Source organism: Otolemur garnettii, unplaced genomic scaffold, assembly GCF_000181295.1.
Source record: "Otolemur garnettii isolate 467f Iridium unplaced genomic scaffold, OtoGar3 scaffold00086, whole genome shotgun sequence".
NCBI lineage: Eukaryota > Metazoa > Chordata > Mammalia > Primates > Galagidae > Otolemur > Otolemur garnettii.
Window position 1 is genome coordinate 3,718,809 of NW_003852481.1, and position 14,557 is coordinate 3,733,365.

At 46.1% G+C, this 14,557-nt stretch overlaps 1 protein-coding gene across 1 annotated transcript in view; it reads left to right on the forward strand.

Annotated features, from left to right (window-relative positions):
• Positions 1–3,674: 3,674 nt before the first annotated feature.
• DIXDC1 (DIX domain containing 1) overlaps positions 3,675–14,557 on the forward strand; it is a 75,553-nt gene continuing 64,670 nt past the window's right edge. Inside the window, exon 1 of the mRNA XM_003794735.3 lies at positions 3,675–3,844. Within this exon, the coding sequence (XP_003794783.1) occupies positions 3,785–3,844 (60 nt within the window). The 5' untranslated portion in view covers positions 3,675–3,784. The remainder of the gene's footprint in view (positions 3,845–14,557) is intronic.

A 14,557-nucleotide genomic window follows, 5' to 3' on the forward strand; every position in this document is an offset into this window, starting at 1 on the left:
GCCATGGCACTCTACCCAGGGGGAAAGCTTGAGGCTCTGTCTCAAAAAAAAAAAAAAAAAAAAGTAAAAAAAAGTATGGCATAATGGTTAAGAACTTGGATGCTGGCTTCACCATTCAGTAGCTGTTGAGTCTGGGGACTATTACTTCCCATAAACATTTTTTTTTTCTTTTGAGACAGAGCCTCAAGCTGTCGCCTTGTGTAGAGTGCTGTGGCATCACAGCTCATAGCAACCTCCAACTCTTAGGCTTAAGCGAGTCTCTTGCTTCAGCCTCCCAAGTAGCTGGGACTACGGGTGCCCGCCACAAGGCCTGGCTATTTTTTGGTTGTAGTTGTCATTGTTTGGCAGGCCAGGGCTAGATTTGAACGCGCCAGCTCTGGTGTATGTGGCTGGCGCCTTAGCCACTTGAGCTACAAATGCCCAGCCCCCATAAACCGCTTTATATGTAAAAAATCTATATGGTGACTGTAACAATCAAATGAGCTAATGTACTAAATGCTGAGTACAGCAGGATTTGGTACATGGTAAAAGCTACGTTTTGTCATTAGTATTGTTATGTGTGGATATTTAGGTAACGTTTAGTTTGCGTGAGCAGTGCCTGCCACTATTGCCAAAATAATGTGGGACTGAGGAGGCCAGGTTTAAGTTCCAGAATCAGCAGCATGGCAGAGATGTGCAGAGCGCAGTTTGCTAGGCTTCTTTGCTTCTGCTCCCTGGAGGAGTGGATGACACAGGCTTGCAGCGGTGGGAGTGATTCCAGCTACCCAGATGGCTTGCAGTTTTCCCACACACAGACACTACAGAATGCTCAGCGTCGTCCCAGTTATTCTTAGTTCTTTTAGTAACCCACTTACTCTCTCAGCTTTTCTGTTGATATGATAATAGGGTGGGATAGGGAGGATGGAAGGAATAGTAAATGTTAGTGTTGTTTAGAGCTGAAGCTCAGTTTCTCACGTGGGCTGCTTTCCAAGGCAAACTATGACAAGTATGGTAAACACACCTTCTGAGCAAAAAAAATGAACATTATTGTATGGTCCAACAGGGAATTTGTGCTTTTTCCAAATGTGAGACGCAGACTGTATGTAAAAGAGTATGATTTTTGGACTATCTCAATAGTTGCAGATAATAGAGCAGAATGTTTTGAAACTGTACTATTTAAACTAAAATTAAGTGCTACCAGGCACAGTGGCTTGGGCCTGTCATTCAGAAGTTCAGGGTGCAATGAGCTATGGGTGTACCACTATATTGCAGCCTGGGTAACAGAGCAAGACCCTGTCACAAAAAAAAAAAAATGCCGTTTAAGTTTGAGTTTCACCGTTGCATTAACCATGTTTCAACTGCTCAACAGCCACAACTAGTGGCCACTGTATTAGATGGCATTGACAGAGAATACTTCCATCTTCACAGACAATTCTAGTGAACACCACTGCTCTAGAATAAGTGGTTGGTAGTTACATTACGGATTGTCAGGGAATAGTGCAATCTTGGATCATATGCCCTATAATAAATCTTTTATCAATTCACCACAATTCTTTTAATTCCCTCAGTAAGCTGTAAAAGGCAGTGCAAAGAGCACAGGGCCAGGCCTTTGGTTCAGATCTTAGCTTCTGTCCCAACTTGCTGAGTGATGCTGAGTAACCCTCCTAGGCTTGGTTCCTTCCTCTATGAGATAAGGAAGTTGGGCCAATTGAGATTTTTTTCCTTTGAGCTTTAAAATCCAGTGATTTAATATGTCTTTTCCCGGAAACATTAAGCTCACAGGTCATGCGTTGATCAAAGACTTCTTGTTTGAGAAACATTGATCTTTTGGCATAGATAACTGTCAGCAGGACCTCTCTCCGATGTCTCAGTATTTTCTGCGCTGTGTCTGAAGCATGGGCTCTCAACCATTCAGGATCCTCTACCCAAGTACTACACCTCTACTAGGCGTTTTGGTTTTGCGCCATTATGCGCGGCGATTTGTTGCATGAATCAATTCTGTGCTTTTGGAAATTTCATATTTCTCTTTATAAAGGGCCTTGTTACATTAACATGGGTTAGTGACTCTCTTGAGGATGTTATATTATGACCTATGGTAGTGCCAAGGGGAATTCTTGGCAGTTCAACTTCTCTGGTAGATTATGAAGGACAGTGGTCTTCTGACTTGTGGGTTGCTCACGTCCAGTTTGATTTGGTGTCCTAGCTTTTCCTCAGTGTCAGCAGAATTGAACCCAGTAGCTGCTTAGCACCTGGGCTGGCCCTTTGCTTCCTGCCTGTTGTCATTAGAGGAAGGTGTGCCTTTTTCTAGAAGCATCTTTAGACATTCAGACAAGATACTGCTAGCCTGGCTGCTCTGGGTAAGGATTTTCTTTTTCTCTCGTGACCTGAGGAGGTCTTATGTTGAATAAGAGCCATTTCCCACTTTTCTTGCTAAGGTACTGATAGAGTTTGAGGAGGGAATATGGGTTTTGTGGAAAATCATGAGTCCTCGCTCCTTGAGCAGCCTATCACTAACCAGCCGCGTCCTTGGGCAAGGCCTTGACCTTCTCTGAGCCTTAATGCTCTGTAAAGCCTTCCTCCCCATCTGGGATCACCAGGTGGAATGTAATATGGGTGTTCTTTCAGATGAGTTTTCCTATAGAAACAAAGAAAATTGAGAACGCAATGAATAGGATTCTTTAAAACAATCAGGGCGGTGCCTGTGGCTCAAAGGAGTATGCCTGCCCCATATACCAACCCCAGACCCCCTCCCCCAAATAATAACAAAATAAATTAAATAATCAAGGATCTGAATCTGACTTTAATAACTAAAATCAGAGGGGAATAGCTTTGTTTCATTTGAGGAAGCTTTTACCTAACTCTTTCAAATGCACCAGGGCATTTTTGCAGTCTTTATTCTAATTAAATCCATTTATTTTAAAACTTGTTAAAAATACATGTTTAAATCTTATCAGTTAATTCTAAAAAGAATGAAGGGAGAAACACATTTTGGTAAAGACTTAGTCGTCCTTGATGTTTCTGTTGTGATCCGTGTGATTAATTTGGCACTCTTCTATTAAACGTGTTCCAATACCAAAGTTCTTTCTTTCCCCCCTATTTCCCCTCCCTCTCTCCCACCGATCTTTCTTCTTTTTGTTTTTCTCCCTTCTGCTTCCTCTTCTCTACCCTCCCTGTCCAGGACCCAAGTGGAAAAAGGTTGCTGTTTTCGGTTAGTCTGGGGCGGAAAAATAATCCTATGATTCACTCCCTTTTCCACCCACCTTGTGGGGTGCTCGTGGCCTTAAATTAGCCGACTTCGTGTGTGTGCACGTGTGTGTGTGTGTGTGTGTGTGTGCAGCGCGCGTTCCAGCGGGCACACCCGCCTGCAAGCCCGGTGTGCGCGCGTGCCTGTGTGTGTGTGTGACCTGCGCGTGCACGTGCTGGCACACATGCCTGGGTGTGAGCGTGTGTGCGTGAGTACGCAGTGCGCACGAACAGCGGCGCGCCCTCCGGTAATCCCGGTGTGTGTGTGCGTGTGCGCGCGCGCCGGGCCGGGGGCCTCCAGCCCGCGCGCTCCTCCCGGTGCGCGCCCAGCTGTTTCTATAGGAACCGCGACCGCGCCGGGCCCCTCCTGCAGAGGCCCCCGAGCGAGCATGCCCAGTGCGAGCCGCTAGTTTGGCTCCGGTCAAGGTTTCCAGTAAGTGGCATGCGGGACTCCGGAGCGATCCTAATGAGCTGAACCGAGAGCCTTTGTGTGCAGAGGGAGGCGACGGCGGCGGTGGCCGCCTGGCTGGAGACCCTGCCCCGGGAGCCCCCGGCGGGAACAATGCTTGCCTGCCTGACCCGGGGGAACTTACTGGACGTCCTGCAGGAGGGCTTCAATGAGGTAACTGCCCTGCCCCTCCCACTCCCCAGCTCCCCTCGTCCGTCGTCTCCCCCCTAGCCTCCGGAAGAGGTCCCCTCCGCCCCCCATCCTCACCCCGACCCCTGAGCAAATCGCCTGTCGAGCCGGTGGGTGCGGTGCAGATGGGTGAAACGGGAGAAATCAAAAGGGCTGCCTGCCTCCAGCTAAGCCGGGCCATGACCTTCCCTGGTAGCGTACCTGTGTCCAGAGGACAGGACCCCAAATCGGGAACTTATCTCCTTCCAGAAGAGGTGGTGGTCTCCACTCTTCCTGGGGATTCACCCCAAGGAAATCCTCAAGGAATCCCTGGGTATTTGGCAGACGTACTAATTCTATTTCAGGAGCTAACCGGCTGAGCCCAGGGAGGGGTGGCATTGCATTGGTAGAAAGTTTGAAAGGGCAGGAGACTGAAGGTGGTCCATATGAAGTGCCCTCTCCGTGTTTAAATCTCCTTCTGAATCGGGGCAGTAGATTTCTCTGCAACCAAGGACATGGTTATGAGAGGAGCTACCCAGCGAGAGAAACTCTGGGTTCTGGGCCCAGTTCAGGGGAGCCAGGATTTGCTCTCTTCTATGGAGAGTAGGAGAACTGGGGCCTCAATCTGGCAGGATGGGCTAAGGCTGACTGAGGGTCATTTTCTCCTAACTCGTTTTCACAATTCTGTTATTGAATCCATGTGCTTCTCTTGTGACCCAGGACATTCTGGTTTGGGACCCTTCCCCCTGGGGATTTGTGCCATCTGTCTTCCACTGCTGCTGGGCCCCACCCTGTGGGTCTCCTAACCCACATCAGGGTAGACCTCCTCCGTTAGGGGCGTCTTTCTTCATTTCTTTCTTCCCTCTATGACTCTCTTTCTTAAATTTAAGTTTTTTTTTTTTAAAGTCCATTTTTAGTCAAACAGTGAACATTCTCCTCTTAAATATGAACATTACAGGCAAGCTTGAAATGGTTCCCCATTGTAGCTCTTTCCCCAGAGGTAACCATTCTCATGGATTTGTGTGTCAGATTTTCTTTCTGCAGCTGCACTACAGGCTCTTTCCTTAATTCCTGTTTCTAATTAAGAAGCTCTGCAGCCTGACCTGCCTGAGAACCTTCCCCAGTCCTGGCCCCTGTGCCCTAGCCTTGTTCCTGACACAGAGAGGAGAACTGCAGAAATGCTGTCCCAGCCTAATCAACTGAGTCGGAATTTTCCCTTGGCTGAGGAGTGGCACAGCCTGCCCTGAAGGGCAGAGCTTGCATCCTGTCTGCACTGCAGGGTTCCTCTTCTTTGCATCATTCCTGTCCAACACATGGAAGGGCCTTGTTAACAAAGAGCTGCTCCTCGGAGTTGAAACCCAGAAGAGCCAGGAAGCCTACCTCTTTGAGTGCCGCCAGGATCCCTGGTTCCTCTTTTCTCGTTCTCTGCCTTTGGACCTCCCTGGTCCTTAGCTGCAGAAGTCTGACTCATCCCCCAATTGTGGCAGAATCTCTTTGGGTCTTCTCCTGGCCTTCTCTTCACCCCATCCTGCTTTTTCTTTTTTTTTAAGCCCAACTCCTAGGTATCGGGTCCTACTCTCTGTTTAGGAGGAGGAAACCAGCACAGACTCAGTCCTGCTCTTTGCTTTCTGCCCATTCTCATTTCCAAACCTTTCGACTGAAGAGCCACATAAATCAAGAGGCTTGGCTATCTTTTTCATGCTTTGGTGCTTCCATAAATATCCCCAGATCTCCAAATCTTATAAAACATTAGGGAAAAGGGGAGAGCGAGAGTTGTCTCATTGTGGTGGTAATGGAATCTTTATGAAAACCACAGATACACAACTTTTAAATTAGTTGATCTCTAGAATATGGTAGTAATGCTTTTTTTCCCACTTCATGATATTTGTTTTTTCTACCTGTCCTGTAAACTTCCCTCCACTCCCTCTACAGTCTAATTTACATCTGTTCCTCTCTGTTAGTAGAGTTCTGAGAGCCAATTAGTACTTTTGGTTTCACTGAAAAATTGGCATCATCTAAATAATGGTACTAGTAATAGCATGTTAAATTTAAGTGGTCACGTACAGTTTAAATAATTCTTTCATGGCTCGGCGCCTGTGGCTCAAGTGGCTGGGGCGCCAGCCACATACACCTAAGGTGGCGGGTTCGAATCCAGCCCCAGCCCGCCAAACAACAACGACGGCTGCAACCAAAAAATAGCTGGGTGCTGTGGCGGGCACCTGTGGTCCCGGCTGTTTAGGAGGCTGAGGCAGAAGACTCGCTTGAGCCCAGGAGTTGGAGGTTGCTGTGAGCTGTGATGCCACAGCACTCTACCCAGGGGGATAGCTTGAGGCTCTGTATCCAAAAAAAATAAAAATTAAAAAATAAATAAATAAATAATTCTTTCATATACATGATGATATTTCTTTTTTTTTTTTTTTTTTTTTTTTTTTGAGACAGAGCCTCAAGCTGTCCCCCTGGGCAGAGTGCCCTGGCATTACAGCTCACAGCAACCTCCAACTCCTGGGCTCAAGCGAGTCTCCTGCCTCCGCCTCCCAAGTAGCTGGGACCACAGGCGCCCGCCACAACGCCCGGCCATTTTTTGGTTGCAGCCATCATAGTTGTTTGGCGGGTCCGGGCTGGGGATTCGAACCCACCACCTTAGGTGTACGTGGCTGGCGCCTTAGCCGGTTGAGCTATAGGCGCCGAGCCGATATTTCTTTTTATATGCAGTATCACAGTTAGTGGTATTGAAGAATAGTATAATTGGTTATTTCAGAGTTCATGGGGTGCTGTTTGACTTATTCTAGCCATTAGGGTTGCTTAACAGATCCAGTCATATTCAATTTCTTTTTTTAGAGTTATATGATAAGGATGTAAATAGGAATTTAAGCACTGGCGTCACAGTGTGCTTTGATTCCCCTGAGAAACCCTTCCTACTGAGACTGAATACTCTCCCGTATCTAGTCACCTCCTGGGAATGATCCAAGGTATCTAAAGCTGTTCATCACCCAGATGCTTTATAGATTGGTGTGGTCAGGACCATGACCTCATTCTCTATGGCAGAGAAAACTGTCACAGGAAATGGAGCTATGGCCCTAATTGGTTAATTATAAGGGAACCCTGCAGCAGAGAGTAACCCTGCCCTCCAAATCAAGGCTTCCCTCTACCTACTTTTGGCCTGGGTTCGCAGTCTTCATGCCATTATGCATAACTGCAGGACAGAATTAGCACCGGCCTCCCCATGCCTGGCAAATAACTAACAAAACTGATCTTTGTCAGTGCTGTCAGTGCAGTCCCTTGTCTTGGCATGGTTAATTTGCCTTATGAATTAGTCACCAGTTTGGTGACTGCTACATTCTGTGGCCTCCTCTGGCTATCATCCATATTTCCTATGTTCTGGCCTTGCCCAGGCTTTCTGTAGTTCACAATTTTCCCATTCTGCACACACCTTAAGATTGTTTATTTGCTTAACTCTGCTCCTTGGTATTGACGTTGCCTAAATGTTGCCTTTGGTTAATGTGGCAACATGTATTTCTGCAAGTGTTTGTCTGGGGACTGAACTTTCTTAAAAAAGACATTGGTGGCTGGTGCTGTGGCTCACACCTGTAATCCTCGCACTCTGGGAGGCTGAGGTGAGTGAATTGCTTGAGCTCAGGAGTTTGAGACCAGCCTGAGCAAGAATGAGACTCCGCCTCGACTAAAAATGAAAACTGAGGCAAGAGGATGGCTTGAGCCTAAGAGTTTGAGGTTGCTGTGAGCTATGATCCCATGGCACTCTACCAAGGGTGACAAAGTGAGACTCTCTCTTGAAAAAAAAAGCATAATATAATTTGGCTAATAAGCATTCATTTACTTAGTTATTCATTAATTAATCATAAATCAAACATTTATTGATTAGGAGAAGGGATAGATAATTAACAAACGCCCAGTTCCTGCTTTTCAGGAATTTATAGGGAGTGACAGAGAATACTGAAAAAACCACAATAGGATGCTTAATGTGATAAATGTCATAAAAAGGTGGTGTTTCGGGAAGATTGTGGCGATACTGTCTAGTTAATGATGTCATAAAAAGCACCAAATATTTACCGACACATCTGTTTGTTAAAGCCGGATATTTTTTCCTGCTAGTCTGGTTATACATGGCTGCAGTCAGTCACTCACCAGACATTCACTGAATGTTTACTAGGCCCTGTGCCAGACTCCAGAAAATATGTAGAAGTCAAATAACATAGAGTCTGTGCCCTAATGACACAGACCAATGAAGATACAGTAGCCAGGTGCAGGGGCACAGGCCTGTAGTCCCAGCTGCTTGGGAGACTGAAGCTGGAGGGTTGCTTAAGCCCAGGAAGTTAAGGCTGCAGTGTGCTGTGACCGTGGAGTGATGGGTACACTTCAACCTGGGCAACACGGAGAGACTCTGACTCTTAAAAGTTAAAAAGATAGGGCGGCGCCTGTGGCTTAAGGAGGAGGACGCAGGCCCCATATACCAGGAGTGGCAGGTTCCAGCCTGGCCCTGGCCAAAAAACTGCAAAAAAAAAAGTTAAAAAGATAAGTCAGTGTATCAACTTGGGAAAATTGTGACACAGAAATCTTGCTTGTTGGGAAGAGTGAACCTGTGTGTGGCTATGGTGTGAAGGGCCTGAGAGGCTGAAAGTGTGGGGATGATGTTTGAAAATGATGATTGACAGAGATCAGTTCTGAGCCTTCACCTTTTGATCATAAGATCTGGCAGACTTTCCCTACCAGTTTCCCTCAAAGTCGAAAAGTAGAAATTGAAATCCCATATTAAGATTCATCTGCCTTGGCTCGGCACCCATAGGTCAGTGGTTAGGGTGCCCTGGGGCTGGTGGGTTCACACCGGCCTGGGACTCCTCAACAACAATGACAACAATAACAAGAAAAGTAGCCAGGCATTGTGGTGGCCTGTAGTCCTAACTACTGGGAGGCAGAGGCAAGAGAATTGCTTAAGCCCAAGAGTTTGAGGTTGGTGTGAGCTGTGACACCACGATGCTCTACCAGGGTAACATAGTAAGACTCTGTCTCAAAACAAAAAAAAGATTCATCTATCTTGCCAGGATTACAGTAGCTCACGAGTGTAATCCTTGCACTCTGGGAGGCCTAGGTATGTGGATGGCTTGAGCTCAGAAGTTTGAGACCAGCCTGAGCAAGAGCGAGACCCTGTCTCCACTAAAAATAGAAAAACTGAGGAAAGGCGATTGCTTGAGCCCAAAAGCTTGAGGTTGCTGTGAGCTATGACTCCATGGCACTCTTCTCAGGGTGCCAGAGTGAGACTTTTGTTTCAAAAAAAAATTTTTTTTTTTCATCTGCCTGGCAGTCCCTGTGAAATACGGGGAAAGCCTTTATCTGCTCTTGTCCCCATAACACAATGGTTCTCAACCTATGGGTCGCGACACCTTTGGGGGTCAAACGACCCTTTCCCCTTTGACAGGGGTCGCCCTAAGACCATCGAAAAACACATATTTCTGATGGTCTTAGGAACCGAGATGCCGCTCCTCATGGATGCAGGTGGCCACAACATAAGGAACTATATTCAAGGGTCACGGCATTAGGAAGGTTGAGAACCACTGCTGTAAAGGGAACATAGAGTGAGTGAGGAGGAGGAGTGACAGGTGGAACATCTGTGCTGAGTATCTCGTGCCTTCTGTGATTTAGCCTTGTCATCCTCAGGCCAACGAGAGGCTGTCAGACACTTCCACAGTGAATTCCTCTGTGCTTCGCCGTAGAAATGAAAGGCCAGTTAAGTCCGCAGTGTAACAAAGCACCAGATTTCCCAACTATCTTTTTTCTACCCTGACTGGTTCCTCCTCTTCCCACCCAGGCTCAATGGCTTTGTTCCCGCAGGAGTCCCTGCCAGCTACACAGATGCTCCCTGGCAGGAAACTATCAGGCAGCTTTAGGTTCCTTGCCGTGAGCGATGGGCTGGCCAGGCGTGTGGAGCGGTGCTAGGGCGCTGTCTGCCAGGTGCCACTCCCCCAGGCCGCTCAGAGCATCTGGAGAGCACTGGGAATGTTTCATCTGCCATGACTGGCCTTGTTGTCTCGGCTGTAAGGACCAAAGGCTCAAATTGACACTTTCCTGAATGCATTTTCTTATTTTTTGCTGTCTCCCGAACCAGGCCCCATTTAAGTGGTCATGGACAGAACCTTCAATAGCCAGGTGTGGTAAAGGGGATATTGTAGAAGCCCTGAGCATGGGCTCCATGTGTTCTGTTTCTGGGACAAGGGACACCCCTAGACTGTAAAGTGGTACCTCATTCTTTCATTCATTTATTCATTCACATGCATTTATTGAGGACTTACCTTACAACATATACTTGGGAAGGAATAGAGTATTTGGGGAGCTCACAACTAATGGACATTTTAAAGTAAGTTTAGGAGATGATACATTCCAGAAAATCTGTAGCTCTCCTTTCTGTTGTATTATCCAGAACCACTGGGTGGGCTAAATACTAATACAATAGTCGTCCCTTGTCTGGGGGTATGTTCTATGACCCCAGTGGACTCCTGGAGCCTCTGCCAAGTCTGCTTGCCATCACTCAGAACCTGTTTCTACTCATGTCTCCCACTCATGAATTTAGTATCTTTTCCACCTTAACTAAGCAATTAGCATCCGCTATTACTAAAAGTTTTGCAGCTTGAAGTGTGACAGTAAGGCTAGCTCACATTTCTTTTTCCTTCTCCACAATTTCACAGATAGAATATTCCTTCTTGCAAATCTTAGCAACCTCATCATACAATTTTTTTCTTTCCTTAATAAGTCAAAAACTTTTGGCTCGGCACCTGTGGCTCAAGCGTCTAAGGCGCCAGCCATATACACCTACGGTGGTGGGTTCGAATCCAGCCCGGGCCTGCCAAAACAACAATGACAGCTGCAACCAAAAAATAGCCAGGCGCTGTGGCGGGCACCTGTAGTCCCAGCTACTTGAGAGGTTGAGGCAGGAGACTCGCTTGAGCCCAGGAGTTGGAGGTTGCTGTGAGCTGTGATGACACAGCACTCTACCCAGGGGGAGAGCTTGAGGTTCTGTCTCAAAAAAAAAAAAAAAAGAATAAGTCAAGAACTTTCACTTTTCACTTAAAAGGAGCACTCCCTGGCTTCTCTTTGGTGTATCTGAATTGCCGGCTACACTGTTCTAGCATTTGAGGGCCATTATTAAGTAAAATAAGGGTGACTTAAACACCAGTACTGCCATACTGTGACAGTCATTCTGATGATGAGGTGGCTACTAGGTCACTAATAGGCAGGTGGCCTGAACAGTATGGACACACTGGAAAAAGGGATGATTCATGTCCTAGGGGGGATCGAATGGGATAGCATGAGATTTCAACATGCTACTCAGAATGGCACACTGATGCAAAACTTAGGAATTGTTTATTTCTGGAATTTTCTATTGAATATTTTCAGACCGTAGTAGACCGTGGGCAGCTCACACCATGGAAAGCAGAACTCCAGATGTGGAGGGCGACTGTGCAAAGAGCTGTGTCCACACGAGGAAGAAGAAATGTAATGCCATTTTTACTCGTGAACTTTACTTTTACCTATTTGGCCCCCAAATTCAATGAACAAATAGCTTTCCCCAGGCTCAATAAAAGCCTAAGGGTTAATAGAAAATAAATACAATCCCATGTTCTTTTGCTGGCTTAATTTAGGCCAGTAATAAGTTCAGGTTTCCCAATCACCGGCCTTCCTTTTAGTTCCTCAGTGACTTCCCTACCCCCATCTCCTCACCTCTGCTGCTGGAGGGTCTTGGGGTTCTAAACAGGTGTCTGGTTTCACTGTAAAACTAATTTCCTTCCTGAGCCATTTGTGTCTCCTCCTGAACCGGCTCTCCAGCACACCACACAAACTTTCTGCTTTTCTTGTTTGCCAGCAGGGAGACAGAGCAGACTTCTGTGCTGTTTCCACACTAGGAACCGCAGGTAGCCCAGACTTCCCTGGGGAAGTTCCCTCAGTCCCTTTGCAACTCTAAACAAGTCCCTTGCAGGAATTCTCTTTGACCTTGAGTCTTAGAGGAAATAGAAAACAGAGGCTGGGTTTACCAATTTACCTGGAAGGAAGGGCAGCTCCCAGAGAAAAACAAAAAGAAAGTTAACATTTGGTGGCAAGAAAACTTTCAAGGTCAAGATTTACTGTACAAATGAAGAATTTGGACAGGATTGTCTATACTAGAAGAGTTTTAACTCAAATCATAGGATTACATACAACGTCTCGGAGGAAGCTGATGGAGATTATGATTGCTACAGCTTCCTCACACCGGCCTCTCCTTGGCACTACCAATGTTCTCACCGCTTTAGTGGGGTCCAGTTTCACAAGCCAAAATCCTACTCAGACACTTTTGACTGTTGCTGAGTCCACTTTTCCTTCTCCCGAGGCCTGACTCATTTTTCAGTCATAAAACCCCTCGGTTACAGTCTTCCTGATGACACTGGCATCCTGCTAGGTTCTCCGTGATGAGTTAGTGATGAAACTCTGGGTTGGTATTAGCTCTGCACTGTGACCAACATAGTATTTTGCTTTTTTTCCTTTTTTAAAAAAATTATTTAACAGTTTGGTTGCAAGTGCTGAGAATCCAACTTGAACTAGCAGAGATAGAAAGTGGAGTTTACTGACCAGGGAGTCCCAGGAAAGGCTGAAAAATGAAACCGTGGAAAGAGCAGGGATGCAACAGCCTGAGAAGTCGTGCAAATCCAGAACTTAAACCCTGGCAGGACCTTCCCCTGTGTTCTCTCTCTCTTACCTCGCTTCTCTCTGTGCTGGCTTTATTCCATTTCACTAAAGATGGCTTTTCTCTCTCAGGGGAGCAACAAGGGCTATGGCAACCTCTAAGTATTATGTCTTACAACTTTGTCTGAGAGAGACAGGGGAGAGAGAGGAGGAACCAATTTTATTCCTAAATGCCAGGTCAAAAAATTCTAGTGATTACCTGGGGTTAGCCAGATGAATCAGATTGTCCAGATGAATCAACTGTGGCCAGTGGTGGGGGTGATGTAAGACTACCCTGCTCAGGAGACCTACCACTGCGTGTGCACAGGGGGCCTGTTCCTAAAGAAGGGGGATTATTATGGGGATGCAGCTACCCCAAGAATTGTTAGCTGCACCACCACTGAGGGTCTAGTTCAGGGGTCCTCAAACTTTTTAAACAGGGGGCCAGTTCACTGTCCCTCAGACCATTGGCCCCAGGACGAGTCGGCTGCTAAGCAGGACAGGCAGCAGTAGCAAAAACACCTGGCAGGCCGGATAAATGTCCTAGGCGGGCCGCATGTGGCCTGTAGGCCATAGTTTGAGGATGCTTCTTGGTCATGGTCCTACTGTGCCTCTCCAGCTGGTGGAAACAGACCAAGAACTAGGGGTATATGCAAGATATATATCTTTTTGTTTGTTTGTTTAGATTTCTCACGTCTATGCTTGTGCCTTCAACATTTTTTTGATGATTTTCTGTTTCTTGGTAAAGATTTTATGCTTGATCCTGTTGTCACAGACACATTTAGCACATATGGAACCACTACAGGCTGTGCTGACATTTTGTTTTTATTTTTTTTTTTTTATTTTAGACAACTTCATAAGAATTAGGTCTCACAGGATAAACCCCTTGATGTCTTCCTGGACACGTGCCTGATGCAGATTTTTTTTTTTTTGTAGAGACAGAGTCTTACTTTGTTTCCCTTGGTAGAGTGCCATGGCATCATAGCTCACAGCAACCTCCAGCTCTTGGGCTTAGGCGATTCTCTTGCCTCAATGCTCAGCTGTTTTTTTGTTGCAGTTTGGCCGGGGCCAGGTTTGAACCTGCCATCCTCAGTATATGGGGCCGGCGCCCTACTCACTGAGCCACAGGCGCTGCCCCACATGCAGATTTTGGTGCTTTCCAGTCTTTGTGGAATCAAAGCAAACAATTGTATTACCAGGAATTTGGGACAGTTTAATTAGAGGTTATAGTGTAGAAAAACCTACGAAGGTATGTCCAATGCTAGACCCTTCTCAGTGCCTGTAGACACTGTCCCCAGAAGAGGCAAGATTTATTTCTTAATTTGCTGAGCCTGTTGCATCTCGTTTTCACTGAATAATAGACTTATAAAAGTTTGTGTCCATTTGAGTGTTTATGCCTATTGGCTGCTTATAATGATATGCATTTATTGATTTGCTTATCAGTTCCTTGTTGCACTACTGACGTGCCATTTGCAGTGACAACAACGGCATCTTGGAAAGAATAAGAAACAAATCCAATAAATAAAGCATGAATATAAAAAAATAGAATGATTGTGCTTCTGCAAAATGTAGTGGGTTTGTTTTGGTGTGTATATGTTTTGGGTTTTATTTTCAGTTGCTGCAGGAGGCCCTCAATTTACTTCAGATAACAGGAGCAGGGCAGAGGGTAGAGAAAAATATGGCGAGTGAGCTGGGCTCTGGACTCCGTCTCCTCCCGCCTTGGCCCCAATCAGACACGCTCTGCTTTTCCCTATTTTACATATTTGCCTTTCACATAAGTTATAATTTAAATACTTATATATATAAATATATTTTTAAACATAGTCTTGCTTTGTCACACTATGTCACAAACATAGTCTTGCTTTGGTAGAGTGCTTTGGCATCACAGCTCACAGCCAACTTCAGACTCTTGGGCTCAAGGGATTCTCTTGCCTCAGCTCCTCGAGTAGATAGAACTACAAGTGTCCGGTACCAGCCCCACTATTTACCTTTCTTTCTTTCTTTTTTTTTTTTTTT